Source organism: Staurois parvus, unplaced genomic scaffold, assembly GCF_062004578.1.
Source record: "Staurois parvus isolate SC_StPar_1 unplaced genomic scaffold, SC_StPar_1.0 ptg000303l, whole genome shotgun sequence".
Classification (NCBI taxonomy): Eukaryota; Metazoa; Chordata; class Amphibia; order Anura; family Ranidae; genus Staurois; species Staurois parvus.
The window spans coordinates 3,091,334-3,115,419 of record NW_028318099.1 but is presented as its reverse complement, the minus strand read 5'-3'; the positions used below and the strand labels follow the sequence as shown (position 1 = coordinate 3,115,419).

Genomic DNA, 24,086 nt, shown 5'->3' with positions numbered 1-24,086 from the left:
GTACAGCAAAGGTATCGGTTTCACATTTGCATGAGTACTTGTGCAAATGCTTGATATCAGTATCAGGGCAACCCTAGCCAAAATCATGGACTGAAATCAGCTACCAATAACTTGTGCTGTGTCCAAATACAGCACAGGTCAGCAGGGCACACGTGCATGCGCACCCCAAACCTGGAAGAAAGGTAGTGACGTACGAGTATGTCATCGAGCTTGCAGCTGCCACCCGCTCCCAGTAGGTAGTGGGTGGGCATGTTGGGTCTACAGCTCTGCTCTCTGCACAGGCTATGTGCAGCACAGCAATAATGTCACTGCCACTTTTATATGGTATTATCTGGGTTTGCAAAATAACCAAACAATAATTAAAGAAGAACTCCAGGTATGCATATTTTTATATAGTTTCATTGGTCCAGCTTAAATCCAATTACTTCTGCCTATGAAAAAAAAAACCAAGAACAAAAAAAGGTTTGAATCCTTTTCCATTTTTTATGCCTAAATGTAGTGGATCAGATACCGCCCTTGCAGCCTAAAGCTGTTGGCCTGACTGAAGCTTGAGGAGTTTACTAGAAGACGTCCAAGGCTGGGTGTCTCCTTCTATCCTTACTGGAAAGGGTGGATATAGTAACTCCCTGTGGTACAGAGAGTTTGAACTTTGAGTTTCCTTTTAGATTTGGCTCAACGACTCTGTCATCCCACAGACAGTAGTGAGCTTACTGCTTTGGGGCAATCCTGACCTCAGTCAGCTACTGTACTCAAGCTATCTAACGTAGGCCAGTTCGTATACAAGTCATTTGTTTTTAGTTGTATGCTTTTCCTTCACAATATTGTGGAATATGTCTTACATATACCATAGTCATAAAGGATTCTCATCTGAAAAGAATATTCAGCTCAATATCATTACATTGTATCACTCCACTAAATTAATGGAGCCCTCATTCACACTACGTAGCACATTGCTGGTACATGAGCTTTGTGCAGCTCACTCATTTCAATGGGCCGCCACGACACAACAAATGAAGCTCCAATATCTTTTTTTTACTTTTAGCCACATGCTTTACCACATTTGTTGTGTGGTTTGGCAATCTGGTGCATTTGGGGTGCCAGTAACAACGAACAGCACTGCAAGTGCGGTATTTAATGACCAAAATGTAGAAAACAAACAGCAGACAGGCAGCAATCACATCAAGAAGATTATACTAGATTGTCAAATGTAACTATTGTTTGTACAGTTATTACAATGCTGATATATAAAATAAAAGTGTATTCTGTGAGCATAGAACGCCTTTAAATCATTGTATATTGACCTCTTCCCGCCAGCTGTATGCAGGTATGTGGCAGCACAGATTGAGACTTAAAGTACAACCAAAGGTAAAACTTTCTTAGTTTTAGATAGAGTGGAGATGGATTAGACCACCTATTCAGTTTTTAATGCTGTCGGTCCTCCTGTTAGGAAGAGACACCCTCTCTATTTGTCCTGGTGACCATTATAATCGAGAGTAAAAGTGGATGAAAATCCCACATTTTGGGCTGTCAGCTGAACAGGAATAGGGGGGCAATTTTCCAATGGAAAATTTTGCCTTGGGACAACCCAAGATTCCCTCACTTTCCCGATTTCACTTCTTGTTTTGAGCAGGGGCGGACTGACCATTTGGAAACTCGGGCACTGCCTGAGGGCCCGAGGTCAGTAGGGGGCCCCATGAGATGCCCCTGGTACCTTTTTCATAGGCTTTTTTGAGTTTGGGCAAGGACACAGGGGCCCCATGATCCCCTATTGCCCGGGGGCCCCATGAGTTGTCAGTCCGCCCCTGGTTTTGAGTATGGGATAAGAAGCGAAAGGGAATCTCCCAAATCGGACACCAAAACACACACAAAATATATATGAGCACCTTTGTATTTTGTATGTGCTGCATTGAGCATCCCCAGCATGAAGACGAAACAGTTACTGATAGTTCCTGGTATCAGAGTAATGATCAGCAGCAAATCACAGTGATCACGAGAAAGTCTTGGTTTAGATCTATTTATGTGCAGTCAATGTGTTTTTGAGGCACTTTTTATGTTTTCTCATGTGCATTTTTAATATATTATGCATTTTTTTTGTTTTGGCCAATGGCAACCTATGAGTTGATGTTGCTAGAAGGAGGTCAAAACGCATCAAGAACACATACAAATGTGTTTTTGATGTGATTCAATTAAAGTCTATGGAGCAAAAACACACCGTACTGCATGTAAAATAGTCCCTGCACCTTTCCAAAAAAACGCATTGCTGGAAACAGCATAGATGTGAATGGGATCCATAAGCAATAGGGTTGAATGGACTGTAGTGTGTTTCTGCAGATCAGTAAATGCACTAAGGCCCCAGCCATATGTGTGAATGGGACCTAAAAAACGCACAGATGAGAACATAGCCTTTGAGAAACCTTCACTGTATCTTTCTCCTTCATGAGGGCAAAACAAAATAAAAAATACATTGTATCTTTTCTCTAGAATAGAAGTCAATAAATAATGAAGATAAAATAGTTAGATCACAGCTTGACCGATATAGGGTAAGTTTACACTGGCAGATGGGTGGTGGTGTAGAAAACAGGCATTGATCTGTGTTTTTACTACCCCCCTACTACCGCTTTTTTTCTTGTTGCTTGGCAGATTTAAAACACAAAATGCAGCAAAAACATGGCAAAAACGCACTACAAGCTTTTCTGCAGTGTTTCCACTGAAGTCTATAGAACCAAAAATGCAACTTTTTGCATTCAAAAATGTCCCTGACTCTTTCCAAATAACGCACCGCGTGAAAACATGCAGATGCAAACGTGTCCCATAGGAAATCATGTTAAATGGACTGTAATGCGTTTCTGCAAAATGCTTGGGTGTGAGCCTAGGGTAAGAGGAAGGGTCAAGTGATACAAAGCGTAATACCTTTGGGGGATGAGCTGATGGAGAAAGTAAAAACACAGTGTATTAGTTAGAAGTAGGATAAGCTTCTTTAAAGAGAAGGGTTTTCAGGGATTGTGTAAAGGTGGATAGATAAGGAGATAGTTGGACAGATCGGTATAGGGAGATCCACTGTGGATCACTTTTCAGAGGGATAGTAGAGCCTGCCATCTGTGAGAGGCATTAGTGTCAGTGAGTTTTAGGTAGGCTAAAAACAAAAACCTCCAAAATATGCAGTTTTTTTTCTGAGCCACACTATGGTTAGGAACAACAAATAAAACATGTTGTGTCCTAGTGCATCAGCAGCAGAGGAATTTATTGGAATTGTTTTTGGGATGGGCCATTGTAAAGGGTTAAAAATACAGCTACATTTTTTTTTTTACTATTTTAGATTGTTTTCTTTTGATAATAAAAACAAGAATATCAACCCTTCGCTTCGTGTCTCATAGCCACAACAAGAAGAGAGAGGAGATCCCTCCAAAGAGATGCGACCCCAGGTTGTCCCCATTGATAGGTTTCTTTCACTTTCAATGATAATGGTAAACAAAGAAAAGTTTTGCCTTTAGTTACACTTTGTCTCATCATGAAGGAGTCAATATTGATCAGTGAATGTGTGATCAGCTCTGTGTCAATATTTCTATGCATCTGACAAAGGCTGATCCTGTACAATCCAGGCACAGGCAGGGGAGGGATCTAGCAGGAGTCAGATCTGCATCCATCTCCATTGAGGTTGTCAGAGGCAGACCCACTCTTGTATCACCCAATAAATGACATGAACATGTCCCATCACATGGAAATACAAGGCTGACACACATGCCGAGCCACCTACACACCATTCATCCCAATTACAGCCAATGACATACCAGGAACTGGGCTCCTATGAGACCTTCATTACCTCCATCAGCTCCACAACTTTCTATCTCTGACCACCCGCTCAGCGCTCAGCACAGACACTGCAACAACGCATGCGCTCCGCTCAGCCAAGCTTCCATAACAGCGCACGCGCTTCAAAAACCCAGAACATACCTGTCAACAAGGCTCCAGAAGTGGCGCAGGCGCAGGATGAGCTTAGAAACGAAAGCGTGCGTACGATGTGTTTGGGAACCCATGTGAGTGGAGTAGTTTCCGCTCGGAATTTATAGAATGTAGGACAGTGCTGTGCTAACGTTAATGTAGTTCCTGAGGAACATGGAGTTTGCCTTCTGCTTCGAGGACTCGGTATTCTCGGAGAGCAGGGACCGGAGTGCGGGGAGAGATGTGTCCTATACGGCAAAGCAATGTGAGCCTCAGGTCAGTACATCTGCCATAGAGGGGGGTGGAGAAGGGAGCACACATTCCTCTTCTCCCCACACTCCCCTGTATACCTGGCCTACTGCACTCTCCGCAGGGTGTGATATGGGGCCCTCACTGATCATGGTTTAGGCCAGCTTCCTGCAGAAAGACCCCCTTCACCCACTCTCTGGTAGACCCCCTTCACCCACTCTCTGGTAGACCCCCTTCCTCTACTCTCTGGTAGACCCCCTTCACCCACTCTCTGGTAGACCCCCTTCACCCACTCTCTGGTAGACCCCCTTCACCCACTCTCTGGTATACCCCCTTCCTCTACTCTCTGGTATACCCCCTTCCTCTACTCTCTGGTATACCCCCTTCCTCTACTCTCTGGTAGACCCCCTTCCTCTACTCTCTGGTAGACCCCCTTCCTCTACTCTCTGGTAGACCCCCTTCCTCTACTCTCTGGTAGACCCCCTTCCTCTACTCTCTGGTATACCCCCTTCACCCACTCTCTGGTAGACCCCCTTCCTCTACTCTCTGGTAGACCCCCTTCCTCTACTCTCTGGTAGACCCCCTTCCTCTACTCTCTGGTAGACCCCCTTCACCCACTCTCTGGTAGACCCCCTTCACCCACTCTCTGGTAGACCCCCTTCCTCTTTCTACAATCACCGGAAATCATATTTACATTGTTAAAGGGGAGAATAACATGTACCCCACAGCCACCTGGGATCCACACATCACACATCCTTAGGAGGGCAATCTACTGAAAATGTGTCACAGTGTGTCACCCGGGAGCCAGCTGTCTGTTCTCACAGCCAGCCCCTGATGACGTCTGGTCCTGGTTATTGTAGCCGGCCCACTGATGGTGTCTGGACCTGGTTCTCGCAGCCGGCCCACTGATGGTGTCTGGACCTGGTTCTCGCAGCCGGCCCACCGATGGTGTCCGGTCCTGGTTCTCGCAGCCGGCCCACCGATGGTGTCCGGTCCTGGTTCTCGCAGCCGGCCCACCGATGGTGTCCGGTCCTGGTTCTCGCAGCCGGCCCACCGATGGTGTCCGGTCCTGGTTCTCGCAGCCGGCCCACCGATGGTGTCCGGTCCTGGTTCTCGCAGCCGGCCCACCGATGGTGTCCGGTCCTGGTTCTCGCAGCCGGCCCACCGATGGTGTCCGGTCCTGGTTCTCGCAGCCGGCCCACCGATGGTGTCCGGTCCTGGTTCTCGCAGCCGGCCCACCGATGGTGTCCGGTCCTGGTTCTCGCAGCCGGCCCACCGATGGTGTCCGGTCCTGGTTCTCGCAGCCGGCCCACCGATGGTGTCCGGTCCTGGTTCTCGCAGCCGGCCCACCGATGGTGTCCGGTCCTGGTTCTCGCAGCCGGCCCACCGATGGTGTCCGGTCCTGGTTCTCGCAGCCGGCCCACCGATGGTGTCCGGTCCTGGTTCTCGCAGCCGGCCCACCGATGGTGTCCGGTCCTGGTTCTCGCAGCCGGCCCACCGATGGTGTCCGGTCCTGGTTCTCGCAGCCGGCCCACCGATGGTGTCCGGTCCTGGTTCTCGCAGCCGGCCCACCGATGGTGTCCGGTCCTGGTTCTCGCAGCCGGCCCACCGATGGTGTCCGGTTCTGGTTCTCGCAGCCGGCCCACCGATGGTGTCCGGTCCTGGTTCTCGCAGCCGGCCCACCGATGGTGTCCGGTCCTGGTTCTCGCAGCCGGCCCACCGATGGTGTCCGGTCCTGGTTCTCGCAGCCGGCCCACCGATGGTGTCCGGTCCTGGTTCTCGCAGCCGGCCCACCGATGGTGTCCGGTCCTGGTTCTCGCAGCCGGCCCACCGATGGTGTCCGGTCCTGGTTCTCGCAGCCGGCCCACCGATGGTGTCCGGTCCTGGTTCTCGCAGCCGGCCCACCGATGGTGTCCGGTCCTGGTTCTCGCAGCCGGCCCACCGATGGTGCCCGGTCCTGGTTCTCGCAGCCGGCCCACCGATGGTGCCCGGTCCTGGTTCTCGCAGCCGGCCCACCGATGGTGCCCGGTCCTGGTTCTCGCAGCCGGCCCACCGATGGTGTCTGTTCTTGGTCCTTTTAGCCGGCCTCTGATGATGGCTTTTTGTGGTCCTTGCAGCTGGTGCTGAGACTGTGCTTACAGCACTGAGGCTCTCTTCTTCCAGCCACAGTGCTTTTCAGCAGGAATTTTATAGGTGGTGATGAGGTGCTATTGCCTTCTCACCATCTGAGTTAACCCTATAATGCTGAACTACTCTGCCGCGATTGTGTGCATTGCACATGGTTGTGGCACAGCCTCATTGAATTCAGTGGGCAAGTTTGAAAAGTGGTGCTGCTTGTCAAACTCTGCACCCCGAGTTAGAAATATATTGGCCACAAAGTAAGCATTGAGGCAACGGTATGTGAACTGCCCCCTTCCAGTTGTTATTTTACAATGTGGGTGGGTGACTGGGATCAGTGAAACTGCATCTTAGCTGCCTGTTTTTACCACCTGCTGACCACCTATCTGAAGAGACATATTTCATGAGCAGTTGTACCTATTATTTCTAGTGCCAGGTGTTTGATTTCTATAGGTTTACATACTTACAGATAGGAATGCATCAATACTGGTATCGGTGCCAATACCGAGTATTTTCACGAATACTCCTACTCGGGAAAATTCTCCTGATACCTTAAACCAGTGGTTCTTAACCTTGTTGGAGGTACTGAACCCCACCAGTTTCATATGCGCATTCACCGAACCCTTCTTAATTGGAAAAATAAAATATGATTTTTAAAATTCAAAACATAGGTATATATTTAGGTATATATTTATACATAGGTGCACAAAATGAACAAAACCGTTAAGAACAAAGAACAAAACCATTAAAACATGATTTTCACACAAAAACAAAAACATAATAATGAATATTTACTGCACGAATCATATGAGTCGGGTGTGGGTCTTCACCTCCGCTGAACCCGCGAGACTGACTCACCGAACCCCTGGGGTTCGATCAAACCCAGGTTAAGAACCACTGCCTTAAACCAATATTTTACAGTTCAGTTTGCATCAATACAAAATGCATGGACAAAAATTGCACCGCAAAGAATAACGTGATTTGAACAGGAATGTGATTCCCCACCTCACCTGCCTTCGCATTCCTAGCTTTTCCTTCTGTGACAGCATGGGATCGGTGCAGGGAGGTTTCCTGTTCAAATCGCATGCTATATGCGGCCATACATTTTTTTATTGATGCAAATCGTACTGCACAGTATCTGTACTCGGTATAGGTGAGTAGTTGACTGAAATTTGCTGTGCAGAGCAATACAGAGCAGCCTGTTTGTGTTGACAGGGGAGAGATTTGTGTTGTTTACATACAGACCTGTCCCCTATCAGCTCCACTGGCGATCACCGAGTCCCGACCGAGAATCAACGGCCGGGACCCGGTGATTGACATGCTGAGGAGCCAATAGCGGCACTGGTAGGGAGCACGTGCGCCCCTACCCAGAACAACAAAATCACATATGTATACGTGATTTTGAGCATCCCTGCTGCCCTTATAGCAGTACTTCTGCTATCGGGCGGTCGGGAAGGGGTTAACCTTGCAGTGTGGGGACAGCCCAACTGCAAGGGAAAATGTTTGTCTCCCGGAGTTCAGCCGTAAATTGAACCTATGCTTTGTCCGTGCAAAGAAACAGATGCACTTTAATGCAGACTTCACCTAGCAGCACACATTCAGCTGCAGGGATAAAAAGGAAAATCCTGTATAAGCTCAGAGTTGCTGGAGTTGGGCTATGGAATCCCTGTGTGATAGTGCTGATCCTGCTGATGGTCCAGCACTGTCAGATGAAGTAAGTCACATGCTAAGAGTATCTTCTTCAGCTCCTGGCACTGAACGGAGGGGCGCTAGAGCAAACAAAAGGTAAGTATATGCTGCTGGGTATTGGGGGGGAAGGGGGATGCTGTTGATTTTTATCAGAATGGTTTTCTTCAAAGTGTATATTTCACCAATCATAGACCTGGGTGCTATGAGTGCTTGTATGTGGTGACACTGCAGCAAGGTGGGGAGAAGTTATAAAACTGTTTATTTCATTTTTATAGTGGTTCAGTGAAGACATGAAAGGTGATGACCCCACTGATGAGCATACAGTGCTGAAATTCCGGGCAGACTGGTCATACAGACAGAAAAACTTTCTGGTTTGTGTCCAAAACTCAATCAAAATAAGTACAGTGGTACCTCGGTTTATGAATTTAATGCGTTCTCCGAGACATTTCGTATTGTGAAAAATTCGTAAACTGAAATGCGTTTTCCCATAGGAATGCAATGAAAACCTATTAATCCGTTCCGGAGGTCAGACAAAAGTAAAAAAAAAAGTATTTTATCTGTTCAAAACTCTTTATAAAGTGCACTTTAAAAGCATAATTACTGTACAGGGACATGTTAAAAAATTTCCAGAATGGCTTCAAAACTCGATCCAAAAACTGCTCTAACACCTCCACACTCAATGCCACGTGCTACCCACAGAGTCCAGCATGCTATAAACCTCCCAGGTGCAATGCATCTTGCAGAAACTTGCTTCATATTGCAAAAAAAATTTGTAAACCAAGGCATTATTTTCAATGGATTTTAATTCGTAAACCGAAAATTACATTAACTGAGGCATTCGGAAACCGAGGTACCACTGTATTTGAATTAAATGTTTATATATTAAAGTAATATTTCACTTCTGTAATTGTATATTACTTTTAAAGCAGCTGTTAATTTTTCTTTTACTTATTATTATTATTATTATTGACTTGGTAAACTGCTTAAAGCGGAGCTATATGCAAAATAAAAATGGGATATATGATGCTGTCTGTCAATAGCGTTTACATAGCAGTTTTTCATTTTCTGAGTCCCTTCTAGATTTTCTAATATGACATTGCAGTTGTAAATCCCAATCATTATGAAGGCTATAAAAATAATATAATTGACAAAGCAGGTATTGCCAAGTAAAGGAGATATATATTTATTGAGCAGAGAATGTATGTTCATTGTTTCTTTGATATATTCCCAATATTTTGTGTTCTTTACTTTATAAAGAAGATATTGGTAAATAAAAGATGATATGTTTTTGTTACAGTGAGTATTATTTAGTTTTATTTCCTTAAAAATTCTGTCTACTTACAAGTAGAAATGTTTCAAAGTGCTGTGTACTTTGTTTAAAAAAAAAAAAAAAAAAAAAAAAAAACTAATTTATTTATATTGTTCATTAATGTTCTGTAATGTATACTTCTATTGCAGAAAGCATTTGAGGAGTACAGAAGCTGCTATGAGCTTTTACCTATTGCCAATAATGCAATGAGAAGGGATGTGCAGGAAAGCCAGTCACGCTGCTTAATCCACCTGGGGAGATTTTCAGAAGCCCTAGAGATTGCACAAGCCCTGGTAAAATGTCTACCAATAATTGTATTTTCTAAATCTACATGTTTAAATAAATACGTTGTTGGATCAAATACTCAGTAGGTATTCCTTGGCATGACACTTGAGATCATGAAGGCCTTGACATCTTTCCGTGTGTAGGATGTATAGCCTAATAGCATTTTCATTTTGGGTTTGGTGAACATGAAAATTTGAGAGTTATTTTGGGACTTTTGTAAACCTTGGAAGAGAGGAAAAATATTTATCCATTGCAAAATTCAATTTTCCATCGTGAACTAGAAACAAAGCAATCTGCGAAATCGGCCATACATTAAGATTCCCTTATCCTTGCTAAGCAGCGTGGATATATAAATCTGAAGTACCGGATATTGTATTGTGACAGCAGGCACCCATGGCTGTCAAAATATCCTAAAGGATAAGTTCACCTTTGGGAACGTGTTACATGTTCCACCCATTTTTAGGATGGAACATGTAACATGTTCCCATAGCTGCAGCCGTGCCCGCCACCCCCCCTTCCACCTCTGACAGATAATACGCAGAGAAATTTCCCTGTACTACCTGTCAGATTTAAAAACGGCACAACCGTAGGGGGCTCTGCCCACATGGCTGCGTCATTCATTCACGGACTTCCGTGAATGAATGAACTGCAAGTCCCGACAGCCTTAGTGGCTGTGGGCTTGTAGTTTTCAATAAACTACCACAGTGATGTGGAGAGTCGTTGTAGTTAATTGAAGCTTCCTGTCAGTATATCTGCTTGGTCGTACATCCTGTAGGATGCTCATTAGAGCTTACAATATAAAAGAAATAACTGCTATATTTCTAAATGGTCTTTAATTTATTTTTATTAATAATAATAATAATAATAATAATAATAATAATAATTTGAGTTTATTTTTTTAGATGGAAGGGCATAACAACACAGATCACTTGACAGGTGTTTCCTTGTGTTTCTTATAGGGTTATGCTATATCATAATTATTATTATTAGTATAGTAAAAAATGTATATAACGGTAACAGTTTTCATAATGGAAGTTGACAGCACAGTTAGAATACAATTCACTACAAAAGGGATTAGTGGCCCTGCTCATTAGAGCTTACAAACTACAAGAAAATAAATAACTGTGGTTTATTTTATTTTTTTATTATTATTAATAATAATATATTTTTATTTTTTATTAGATGAAATGTGTTAACAACACAGATCACTTGACAGGTGTATTGAATCTCCAAGTCGCCATTCACAACCATCTGGGGAATTTGGAGGATGTGGTTTCTTGTTTGCAACAGTTGGTCATCTTGCACGCATTCAATCCACATTTCTGGATATCCCTGGCTGAATCATACAGATGTCTATCATTTGCTGCCTCCCACTGCAGAAATGCATCAATTCCTTTCAGTGAGCCTTCAGTGAGAGAACATTTGTGTGTCAACAATTCCATTAGAACTGTGGACACTGCTAACAGGATACAGAGACATTGTAGTAAAAATGACACATGTACTTCTGTATTAGAATGCTGCAGGATTGGCACACCGCTGTGGACCTGGGCATGTGCATCCTTTATCAGAGCAAGGTATGTAGAAAATATCGACATTGCAGTTTCAAAGGATGGGCTATATGCTGGTCTGATGTTTCTTAACAAATACTCGAGTGCTAGGTAATATTGTGTGTGTACATTATATTTGAATAACCGTTCTCAGTCCTTAAAAAGGAACTGAATTGTGGAAGCTGTGCTTAAAAAAGATAGGCAGAATGGTGCAAAGGATTAGTCAGCATTATTGCCTGTGGTGTCACTGCAGCTAACCTTTTCCCAAATTTTAACTTACCATGTTACTTGTTCTGCACCGGAGATGACTATCTTGGTACAAGGAAGGCTTTTCTTCCTTATGTCAGAACCTCCAGCATGAAGAACAGTGAGCAACACAGTTGTGACAGCACCAAACCTGCTGTACATCTATAAAGATTAGTGATAGAGGCAACAGTGCCCTATATCTTGCACTGCTGATATACACTTGTAAGGCTATAGGCACAGGAGTGTCTGGGCAAACTCGCATACCAGAAAGTGCACTGCTGTTTTTCAGGAGGAATTCCAGGGGTTCTATTCTTAGGGTACTGATTGTGCAGAAATAAAACTTCTACATATTCTCTAGAATATAGGAAGTTGTCACTTAAAGTAGACCTGAAATCAGAACATTACTTGTGTGAATAGTCATGGCCAAACATATTGTCAGATAATGCACCACTTCGCCCAGAAAATTGTTGCAATTACAAATGTTTAGACATTCTCATGTTCGTTTCTTTTGTTCATATTGGTATGACACAAAAATGTGGCGAAAACAAAAGACAAAATCTAACATATTCCATACAACCCCAAAAATGGACTGGATGAAATTGGCACCCTCAATTTAATATTTGGTAGCACACCCCTTGGAAAAAATAGCTGAAATCAATCACTTCCTATAACCATCATCAGGGAACTCTACAGGGATTTTGGACCACTCTTCTTTTTCCAACTGCTTCAGGTCTCTCAGATTGGAAGGGTTTCTTTTTCTCAACTGCTGTTTTGAGATCTGGACTCATTGCTTGCCAGTTCTGTACTCTCCAGCGCTTTGTCTGAAACCATTTTTGGGTGCTTCTTGAAATGTGCTTTGGGTCATTGTCCTGCTGTAAGACCCATGACCTCTGATGGAGCCCCAGTTTTCTGACACTGGGCCTTACATTGCACCCCAGAATTCTTTAGTAGTCTGCAGATTTCAAAATGCCATGCACACGGTCAAGATATCCAGTGCCTGAAGCCGCAAAGCAACCCCAAAACATTGGTAAACCTACACAATGTTTGACTGTAAGGACTGTATTCTTTTCTTTAAAAACCTCATTTCTTATTCTGAAAACAGGAGAATGATGGGCTTTACCAAAAAGCTGTAATTTTGTTTTGTCTGTCCACGACACATTCTCCCAAAAGGATTTTGGCTTCCTTACGCAAGTTTTGGCGAACTCCAGTCTGGCTTTATGTTTTTGTGTCAGCAGTGGGGTCCTCCTGCGTCTCCTACCACAGGATTCCTTTTCATTCAGATGGCGACGTATAGAGCGAGCTGACACAGTTGTACCCTGTGTCTGAAGGTCCGCTTGAATTTGTCTGGAAGTTGATCGAGGTTCTGTATCCACCATTCGAACAATACGTTGTTGCAATCATTGATCACGTTTTTCTCTTTCGTCCACATCCCGGGAGATTAGCAACAATGCCATGAGCTGTAAAGTTCTTAAAAATGTGCACAGTGGACACAGGAACATTAAGATCTGTTAATTGATACAGGTGAATTTAATTACAAATTACAGGTGCATCACAAACTTGGAAAGCAATTATTTCTTACAATTTTGTGAAGGTACCAATAACTTTCTTCAGTCCATTTTTGGGATTTGAATGTGTCAGATTTGGCTTTTTGTTTCTCCACATTTTTGTGTCCTACCAATACAAACATAAGGACTAAACATAAGATTGCCTAAACATTTGTAATTGCAACAATTTTCTCATGGCGAACTGGTGCATTAATGCAGGGGTGCCAATATTTTTGGCAGTGACTGTATACCTTCTTATTTACTAATGCCATCAGCATAAGGATTCATAGTAGTTCCTGTTGATTGAGTCCTTCTGGTAAAATTTCTTAAGAATTTAAATAGCATAAATCAGCTGGCATGTGCAGTTGAGGTAAGCACTAGTATATTATGAATAGTCCAGTCATTTCCAGTTCCAATATTACTTTTGTTGCAAGTAGATACATATAGAAGTGCCGTAAATAATAACCCTATAAACTAGTGCTGATTGCTGCCTTTGGCAAATTGAAACAATGTTGTAAAACATGAAAAGTAAATATTCATTGCTCAGACCATCTGATCCATGCTGAGTCAGGTGGCTGCACCAAATGTCTGACCACTGAGTATATAGAACCACTTTGATCCAGAGCAGTTTTTGACAAAAAGATATAACAAAACTAAACAAGTACTTCTTTTCTTTTTTTAATTAAGACTACTGTTAACGTAAGTACAAAATATAAATTTTTATCCCATTTAAAGTTACACTAAAATAACGATTCTGGTCCTACACAACTTCTTTTTTTGTTTGTTGTTTTAGAGTGAATTTTTTTTTTTTCATATAGATTGGGGAAGGGTTAGATCCTCTGTCAAGTGTTTATTGCTGTCCGGATCTCCGTTGGAAATTCGCTCTGTTTGTCCTGATAACTATTATCACGGAGACAGAAAGTGTCCCCAGGACCAGGGGTAAGGGAAAATCTTCTCAAGGGAACGCCTGTTCAGAAGGCAGCTGTCTTAAGAAGAGGAGAATTCCCTTACTTTAGGAGATTTCCTCCTACTGAAGTCAAGGAAAATTTTCCTATTAGTACACACACAGCAAAAAAATAAACTGGCGGGGGTTTGAATACTTCTCTACACTATCCAAAACTTAATCTAAATTTGTGTTATACATACCCTTTTATGCAATACTATAAATATTAATAAAATAAAAATAGAAAAAAAATGAAAGAAAACAAATATTTTTTTTTTTATTAGGAAGTTTACATTAACTGAGGACCAGCAGATTTGCCCATTTGCACTAAACTTTTGTTTGTTTTGGAAGTTACAGCATACAAAGTAACACTTCATTCATGTCACCACAGAGTAGTGCAGTGCGTTGAAATGCTGTTCCATCCAATGAGGTGTGATAAATTGCATCCTGTCTGCATGTTATTGCTCCTCACTGCACTGCCCCTGTGGGATTCATTGTAGTGAGAACGGGGCACATTAAAAACAATTGTTTTCTATGGGCCCTAAGAGTGGCTGGTGTTCTTCAACTGTGAATAAGCTCTAAAGGTCACCCCTTTAACTTGCACATGAATGAAATGGAGTCAATACAATTTAATTGTGTTCTTTACAATGTATTTCTTAGTGAAGTTTCTGAACAATGTTAACAAGTTTTATATTAAACAGCAGTGACTGCAGTTGCTATTGTAATACAGAGCAATTCCTGGTTGTCCTTTCTGTTAGCTGAGAGAGTGTTCTAACGGGGAGAGTAATGGGGAGTATGCCCATGTGAAGTTTTGGGGTGGTTTAAGCTATTGTACTCCCAAAATCTGAACAAAAAGTCAAATGTGTGATTGAAAATATGACTCATCCCCCCCCCCCACCCCCAATACACCAAATTCCTTATTAAATATCTTCCTATCTAATTATCTTTTTAAACTCTTTTACATGAACCAGGGCTTGTCAATCAGTGTTGCCAACCATCAGTAAATTTCTGGACAGTTTGTAAAAATCAGTGATTTGTACAAATGTCTTTAAATATCAGGGGCTGATAACTTGTCATGCTGTGTTGACTTGTGTTGTAAGTGTAAACCAGTCAAATTACTTGTTATGGTTATTGTCAGTGTTTCCATATTGTGATTTATACTGTTTAAATATTGATTGTTTTCATTTTCAATGTCATTGTCAAATGTGCTCAGCCAGTAAATTTTCTATGTTTTGTCAGTAAAAAAAAATGCTCTGTGAGGCTGGTCACACTGTTGTCCATGCCTCTTTTACATAAAACAAAGTTTATTTTGGCTATAGTAATCCTTTAATTTGTAGTACAATATTGAAGAGAGAGGTCATCATAATTGCTACAGGTTAGCAATTCTGACAGCTTGCTGTATTTATAATAAATAGTGTATCAGTAGTCAAAGTGGAAAATCAGAAAGTAATTTCAACATTTGTATATCAGTTATTTCTAGCCTACTCTTACGCTGAACAGTCTTGAGATTGTAAGCTTGCTTTGTGATGATTTCCACACATTTACTTTGAATTCTGTGACACATAGTTACTGTGCCCTGTTAATAGTCACTACTGGGGCACAGAATTCAGAGGTGGGCCTTCAGAACTACAGAGATGCTGATAGGAGGAGTTTCAGGAGGCGTCCGTACAGGAATTGCAAGCTACAGACAGAAAAGTACCATGGGATATGTAGTCCTTGTAAACTGGAGAAGAGACACTGCAAAATTTTATAGGAAATCCAGGAAGTTGTGGAAAGAAATGATTAGCAAACAGGCAGAAGACACAATATGAAAGGAAGCTTATGCTGGAATCTTAACAATAGCTATTGTTTTTGTATTTGTATTATAATTCTGATGTTATAAAGTGGAAGTGTATGCTGTGCTGCTTTCCTTTAAGGATACAGCTGCATTGACTCCATATAATCCAATCACAGTTCTGACTTTTGTTTGTTAGACTAATCCCTTTTTTTTTTTTTTTTTTTTTTTTTCCAGAATTCTCCTACATTTTATCCAACCCCAGCATGTTTCCTTTGCATTGGACCATAATCTAAGGACTCAAGGTTATATAGAGGAGCAGTTAAATCAGATGGGTTTAACAGAAGAACCTAAAACGTTAATGACAAATGTGAGTGAATTTGTACTGTTTTACCTATCCCCTCTTAGGTGGCCTGTGTAGGTGAGTACACAGTACTGTACAAATTTTCCTAAGGTGCTGCCCACATCCTGTGCCCACAATGCACACATTTTAGTGTGTTGTGGTGCACAAGTGTAGGCCCATTGTGTGTGCAGGAAAGGTGTGTTGGGGGTGCCACTCAAAAGAAATGCAGTTACCACAAAGGGCTGGTTTGAACAGGCCCCAACATCCAGCTCCAACAGCCAGCAGAAAAGCAGATCTGCACAATCTCCAGTCTAATCAGATACGTATACAAATAGAGGTGTGCTGGGTGGGATAGCACTTGCAACATGCAGAAAGGAAAAACCCAGCAATAAATTCTGCAGGAGACACTGGGTTGCTAAATTTAAAAAAAAAAAAAAAAAAAAAAAATCTAACCTTTATTACAACATACTTCATAATAAGTTGATCACAAAAGACATTTTAAAAGACCTTAATTAGTTTACATTGCAAATTGATAGCCGCCTCTCCTGTTTGTGAAAATATACTTCCTTTCCAAAATGCCAAAGGGTGCAAACATTACCTTTTTAGTAAGTTAGATTACAGAAATCAGTCAACCGAGAGCTCTTGTCTTTTTTTCTTATTTCCACAATTGCACTTTGATATTAAAGCCAGACCCATCCCAGCGTATACTGTGATAGTTGTTTAATGATTAAATAGCTGCAATTTATTTTGGTAAGTGTTTATTTTATCAGTTTTTTTCAAAGTAAAGAAAAGGAGCTTCACCATAAATGCCAAATCTAAAAGCCAAGTATCATACAATGCATTTTGAAAAAAGGGCAATTCAAGCTCCATTGAATACACAGAATGCAATCTATAAATTTAATTTCAATAATTTTTATTTGAAGGTTTTCAAGAAAACTTTTTAACAGAGATAAACATTTGGTTCAGTTTAGAATGTATGCATACAATACAGCTTTATTAGACAGTTACCCCACCTTTTGGCTGGGGTCGGAGCTATAGTTGCGGCATAAGCATGAGGTATGCTTGGGGTGGACTGAACCGTAGGGAGGTGTAGTAGGTATTGAGGGGGATTAAACAAGGGTGAGAGTAATGGGGGGGGGGGGATAGGTTGTGTGAGGATGGGGGTGAAGTACCAGTCTGATGTGGATAGTTTGTGCGATTGTTTGTACAGTATCAGGGTTTTACGGAGCAGTTGGGATTTTGTAACCAGTTAGACCATAGAGAATTAAACTTATGTTGGGTGGAGTTATTAGTGGTCAGTCTTTTTTCCATTTCGCATTGGAAGTTAAGATCTGAGATTAGCAATTGAAAAGAAGTGGCTGTGGTGGTGTTCCAGAGTCGGGTTATGTTTAGTTTTGCTGCAAAAAGAATGTGGACCATGATGGTACGGGAGGTATATGGGAATTTTTTAATCACGATATGTAGGAGTGCAAGTGCCGGATTGGGGTTTATTATTATTTTGGAGATTTCGGCTATTAGTTGGAATACACTATTCCAAAAGGATTTAATAGATTTGCAAGACCAAAGTATGTGAATAGTGGAACCTACGTCCCCGCATTGTCTCCAACAGGAAGGGGAGTGTTTTGGATAGAAAACGACAAGTCTGGCAGGGGTTAGGTACCATTGATGAAGTATTTTCAAATAAGATTCCCAGTGTGAGCTGCAGTGAGAGGATTTGTAAGTGTGATTAAATGCAGTAGTCCATGAGTGGGTTGGGAAGGTTTCCGCTAGGGTTTTTTCTCAGTTGGATAAAGACATAGATTTTAAGATAAATTGTAGGTCTGTTAAATATTTGTAGAAGGTAGAGATGTCTTTACTTGGGTAATGCGGTTTGGAGAAATAAGTGTAGGCCGTAGCCGGGATTGTTATGGTTCGGGGTATGTTGTTCGTTCGGATGCAGTGGATGATTCGTAAGTAGGTGAAATATTCAGCAGCCGGGAGGCTAAATTTGGTGTGAAGATATTGAAATGAGTGTAGGATGTTATTTTTGTAAAGATCTGATATGTGATGTATGTTTCATTTTTCCCACTGGGTTAAATCTAACGAGGGCGTAATGGAGTGTAGTATGTTGAGTGGGGTATGGAGTTGTTTGGAGTCTGCGTAATCTGTGGATAAAAGATGTTTCCAAGCTTGAAGAGTGGCTTGGATGCATGGGTGTTTTAAGCGATATGTCGTTTGTGAGAATATTGTGGTTAAGAGTAGATGTTGTGATTTAAGTGGAAGGAAGGGTGAGGTTTCCATTATGGACCAGGATTTTTCTGTGGTTGGGTGCCACCAAAATTAAATTTGGTCCATGAGAGTGGCATTATAGTAAGATTTGAGGTGTGGTAGGCTAGCGCCTCCTTTGGAGGGTGGGCTGATTAGGAGATTGGTGGTAGATCGAGGTTTTTTGGAATTCCATAAGAATCTGGTAAATATCGATTTGAAGTTTGCAGAAGAAAGTATTGGGGATTGGTATAGGGAGAGTGCGAAAGATAGATAGATAGAGATATATATATATATATATATATATATATATATATATATATATATATATATATATATATATATATATATATATATATATATATATATATATATATATATATATAATTTTTGGTAGGACGAGCATTTTTAATGTCGCTACTGTCTATTTTGGATAGTTCTGAGGTACGAAGGTTGGCAAATTCTTGGGGTATAGTTTCAAGTAATTTTTTATGGTTCGAATTAAATAGTTGGTCTGTTGTAGCAGAGAGTTTGATTCCCATATATGGGATGGTATTTTTTTCCCATGTGAAGGGGAATTGTTTAGCAAAGGATAGTTGAGTGAAATATGGTGTGTGGAGGTTTAAAATTGAGGATTTGAGCTTGTTTAGTTTATAATAGGAGACTATCGTATATTGCTGGAGATGGGTACGAATTGTTTGGAGGGATTTGACTGGATTGGTAATCCTCAATATGATGTCGTCTGTGAATAGGCTAATTTTGTGCTCAGTGTTAAGGTGCCGTGTGCCAGTGAACAATGGGTCATCCAGAAGTTTAGATGTTAGGGGTTCAATGAGTAGTGCGAATATGATAAGAGATAGAGGGCAGCCTTGTCTGGTACCATTGGTAATCTCAAAGGGATCTGATAGTGGTCTATCTGTTAACACTCTGGCTGCGGGGAGGGAGTATAGTGCCAAAATGGCTGTTAACATCCAACCTGTGATGCCAAATTTTTGTAGGGTCATTTGCAAAAATAGCCAGTGTATGCGGTCAAATGCTTTTTCGGCAATCTATAAATTTAAATATGTAGTCGATAATGTAGACCGATCAAGTGTGAATTTTATCATGATAAAAAGCATTAGAAAGTGTGGGCTTTGATACAGGTATGTCAATATAATACAGTGATTTACAGTAGTCCTCACACTGGAGGACATGCATTCAATGGATGTATAGTTTATGTAAGCGGCTGAAATAATTCAGGAATACTTTTGCAATGTTAACCTGAAGAAGTAGAGCTTCTGATATAGGAGGGAAAGAGGAAGAGTAATGGTGACCATGCACTAGACGAAAACAGTTGAAAATCCATCATTTGGACAGTTTGATTGATTTGTTTTTTGTCCAAGTAATGAGCACAAATAGTCAGTTTTTACTTTTTTGAGCCAAAATATCGAAGGAGAAGGTTGGAAAATGTCTGCTGAACGGATGATAAATTTAATAGTTAATGTTTTCCTCGCCCATTAAAATCGAACTTTTCGTACTTCGTATATGTGACAAAACTCACGTAAAAACTGATTCATCATGTCCATTGACTGATTTTCCATTTGAAACATAATAATTTTTTTTTTTTAAATGCATTTCATTTACAAGTTCCTCTCCTGTACTGACAATGCTTAGACTGCTTTCACTGCACACTGTGAGCTTCTCTTAGTGTTCATTAGAAGCTGCAGCATATTTGATACAGCCCACTTATTTCCTGGCTGGAGAATGACCAGCATCACCTAACCCTTTCCCTATAGCCTGATTGTCCTGGCCTGACCCTTTTTATTTATTGGATTTCAGTTCTTTCAATCATGAAGGCTCAGCATTACATGTGGGCATTGCTTAGCGTGGTTGCATGCATCTGTCCAGAAACCCACACTCCTTCAGACTGGTATCCACCCATTAAGGCATTTTGATATCTGTATAACTGTTTCCCAATAGCCAGACCACTGCTTGCACTTGCTAAGGGGTCCTGGGGACCTGAGGAGTCGTGAGGTAGGGTGCTGTGATCTTTTCTGTGCTGGGAAATTTCTTTAGCATGTTAATGGAATAAGGAGGGGGGCAGGAAGGCAAAATAAAAGCAGCAAAATTCAACTATACTTGCATTCTGAAATGTACTGTTTTTTTTATCCTTTTTAGGTTATGACTGAAGATTTTTTAGCGGAAAGAATACAAGAGGAGGGACAGATTGATACAAAAAGTACTCAGGCGCTGAACACTTTCACAATGCCAACTGATACAGAGTTCAAAGATAGGTGGTTTAAAAAAATTCAGACTCTGCTTTCGGTCCATAGATAGAAATGGTTGTATTTGTTCGCCTCATTACAAGTGCTCAGAAACAGGACCTGTAAACACTGGGAATCGACTCTCAGAGTTGGTTCCCCATCAATCCTATGTCCAGAATTTTTATGTGCCTATAGTGAACTGTATAGCCAATGCTGCTGTGTTTTTATGCTGCGTGAGCCTCACAAAGGTAAAAGTTACAAGTCGCCTACTCGTATTTAAAGCAAACAAAAAATATCATGCCTCATAGGGATTGGGAGATCTGGAGGTAGGATTTGTGACCCTTGCTATTTAATATATTAAAATGATGACTTAGTTACTAATAATATTGTCTTTAGGCGGTTCGTTAAAAAAAAAGAAGTAAAATACAAAAAAAAAAAAAGCACAGCTAGTGTCTGGTCATTGTAATGGTAGTCAACCTATGGACATACAAATATTCCATATGCTTAACAAGCTGTAAATTTGTTTTAAAGCAAGTTGTCACTGGCTTCTATAGCTGCAGAAACTGGAGCAACTCATCCTCAGTTAACAGCAGAAGGTCCTTATCAAATCCAGTTCATCCTCCGACCGCCCCATCTGTGACTCAGCAGCCATCTAATTTCTAATACAGAGCAGGTGTATGTGAGGAGAGAACATGGTGAGTTGAGCTGCCAACTTGGATGACTGTGGACTTTGAAGATGAATAGTCTAACAGTGGTTGCAGCTACAGAGGTCAGTATGGGCTTTCTAACTGACCTCTGTAAAATTAATTTTCTGCTTGTTAAGGATCTGCAAATACTTAAATGTCCATAGCCTAGCTATAGATTTATTTGTAAGCCCAACTCCACCAAAAACATTTTTTTTTGTTTTGCATGCTGTCTAAAACTAATTAGGGAGTCTGTCAGGTTTGTTTTTTTTCTTAATTTTTATATAGTTGACAAGATGTTGACCCTGGTCATATGATACTATATCTGTCTTAAAGTGCTTCTAAATGCAGAAGGTATTTTTTTTTTTTTTTTACCTTAAGTGTGTGTGTGGTCAATGTTCATTTTGGTAGTGAACCTGCTCGAGTGCCCCCATAGCAAGAGACTTTCTATTGGGGCACTCGGCAGGAGGGAGGAGACAGGACCACTGGCAGGGAACCCAGAAAAGGAGAGGATCGGGGCTGCTGTGTGCAAAACCATAGCCAGGTAAGTATAACTTTTTTTTTTTTTTTTTTTTTTTTTTATTACAACCTTTAGAATCACTTAAAATTTGCTTGCACTGGTCAGGCTGCTTTGAGGGCTGAAACATATCTTTGTGTTGCTGTTTTGTGCATTGGCGCATTTTTGGTCTGGTTTTCATCTTGAATGGCACACCAATGTAATAGGACAAAGCAGTTCTAAGGAACATGTGTTACAGTGTATCTCAATGCACTACAGTGTGTTGTGGTGCACTGGGTTGAGAAAAATGCTGCACATCTGTTTTTGGTATAATCTTGTGCATAGCCAGCACATGGGGAAAAATGATCTGCCTTAAAGCAGAACTAAGATAAAACATAGAAAACAGCTGGGAGTGTGTTGCTTCTGCAATAAAATTAAATATTCCTGCATGTGCCTGGTAGTGATGTCATCCAACACTGGCAAACTAAGATGGCCAAAGACTGGAACCTGGAAGAAACCAGGGAAAAAAAGCTGTCGAGGGACCTCGTGGGTATTGAGCCATTGAAGAAGGGGTAAGTATTTTGGATTTAGCTCCGCTTTAATGTAAGGCATGAGAACCACAAAGTGTGAATGGACTCTAATGCTAAAAGTCAATGGCAAACTGACTGTCTCTGTGAAAAAGATAATTTTCTGCTTTTGGCTTCTTGGTTTGTTTGATGGGAAATTACACATTCCCTTTTTATGCAGTGCTGTGAAATCAGTCTAGATGGGTAAAAAAGTGTTGAAAAACAATGAGCTAGGTGCGCAATCAAATTAATAATGGCCAGCAAGCTTCATGCTGTTTTTGAAAATTGACTGTTTTTCCAAATACTTGGGGCTAATTCACACACAGTGCGGTTGACAGGCATTTTACCGCATTGTAAAACGCATCACAGCAAGGGGACACAGAAAACATTTGTTTTTTGTGTGTTCCATTGATACTGCAACGCAGCCCTGCATTTTATTGCAACATACTGTACAGAACCGCAATGACAGCCTCAAGAAGGCAGGGACGAGCCTCGCTCACCGTGATATCACAGCCGACAGTCTATGAGGAGCATCCCGATGTCACATCCAAAAGAAGCCCCGCCGTACTAGTTTCGTCATCCGACGTCCTCACAGTTCAAACAGGTGCCATTGATACAGGTAATGAGTGCAGGACAGAGGAGCCTCTTAAAGAAGAAGGTACAGGTCTGTGAGAGACAGAAATCTTGCTGGTTTGTAGGTGACCAAATACTTATTTTCCACCATAATTTGCAAATAAATTCTTTCCAAATCAGCCAATGTGATTGTCTGGATTTTTTTCTCATTTTGTCTCTCATAGTTGAGGTCTACCTATGATGCCAATTACAGGCCTCTCTCATCTTTTTAAGTGGGAGAACTTGCACAATTGGTGGCTGACTAAATACCCACTGTAAAAAAACTTTTTTAAAATTGATATATATATATATATATATATATATATATATATATTTCAATTTTAAAAAAGTTTTTTTTATATATGTGGGTGTGGATATTTTCTTTTAGTGCAAAGACTCCCTGCCTCTATTTTTGTCTAATTGTGTATAAGTAGAGATACATGTTTTATATATAGATATATAGATAGAGATATAGAGATATAGGTATAGAGATATAGATAGATATATATAGATATTTTTTTTTTTTTTTACATTTTTTTATTTAAATATAAATGTGAAATAGGTCCTTTTTTAAATGGAAGGACATATTCAACACTCCTTTTTCGTTTGTTACAAATTCAACAAAAGGAGCAGATAATATTTATCTAAATTATGTTGAGTATAATGATACATATTACTTTGTAGACTTGATACAGTTTATATAAATGACATGTTTGGAATGGTTACCTATTTGTAACAATCAGTCCAGCACTCTGTGAGATGTTGTGCTGATTGATTAAGATCTCCTGCATTGCAAAGTGTGTGTGTGTGTGTGTGTGTGTGTGTGTATTAGTTATCATGGTGTCTGATATCCAAGCCGCTCCCTGAGGACGGCATTTGTGACGAAACGCGTAGGGCGGAGCCTGGATGTCCGTGACGTCAGGACGCTCCCTGGTAGTAGTGGAGGTATCCGCGGCGAGCGGGATTTGTACGCTATCTGCAATCTGATGCCATTGTTCATTGCTTATCATGCTCGTGTAGGCGTGACACCTTGTTTGTGAGTTTTTTACTTACCTTTCAATAAATGTGATGTTTTTTAAAACACGCTGCACCATCATTCCTTTTCTTTATCCCCGAGTGTGGTTCCATGATAATGAATGGAGGAGACGATTAAGTAAAGGTTCCTAGATGCTGGCTTGATGTTGCTGCTGCAGAGTATTGCTCACAAAATTGGATATTCCATTCCTCTATAGAGTACTGCTTTGAATATCTGGATT

At 41.2% G+C, this 24,086-nt stretch overlaps 2 protein-coding genes across 3 annotated transcripts in view; one reads left to right on the top strand and one right to left on the bottom strand.

Moving 5' to 3' along the window:
- Nucleotides 1-3,902, bottom strand: part of MINPP1 (multiple inositol-polyphosphate phosphatase 1) — a 59,721-nt gene extending 55,819 nt beyond the window's left edge. Inside the window, exon 1 of one of the 2 annotated variants that reach the window (XM_089683142.1) lies at nt 3,789-3,902. The gene's annotated coding sequence lies outside the window, so the exon portion shown is untranslated. The remainder of the gene's footprint in view (nt 1-3,788) is intronic. The other variant, XM_089683143.1, reaches the window with a different exon arrangement.
- Nucleotides 3,903-3,953: 51 nt separating this feature from the next.
- Nucleotides 3,954-23,911, top strand: CUNH8orf76 (chromosome unknown C8orf76 homolog). The gene is made up of 6 exons (XM_089683140.1): nt 3,954-4,215; nt 8,271-8,366; nt 9,454-9,597; nt 10,772-11,163; nt 15,881-16,013; nt 20,388-23,911. The coding sequence occupies exons 1-6, from the start codon at nt 4,114-4,116 to the stop codon at nt 20,544-20,546; spliced, it is 1,026 nt and encodes a 341-aa protein (XP_089539266.1). The 5' UTR covers nt 3,954-4,113; the 3' UTR covers nt 20,547-23,911.
- The last annotated feature ends 175 nt before the right edge of the window (nt 23,912-24,086 follow it).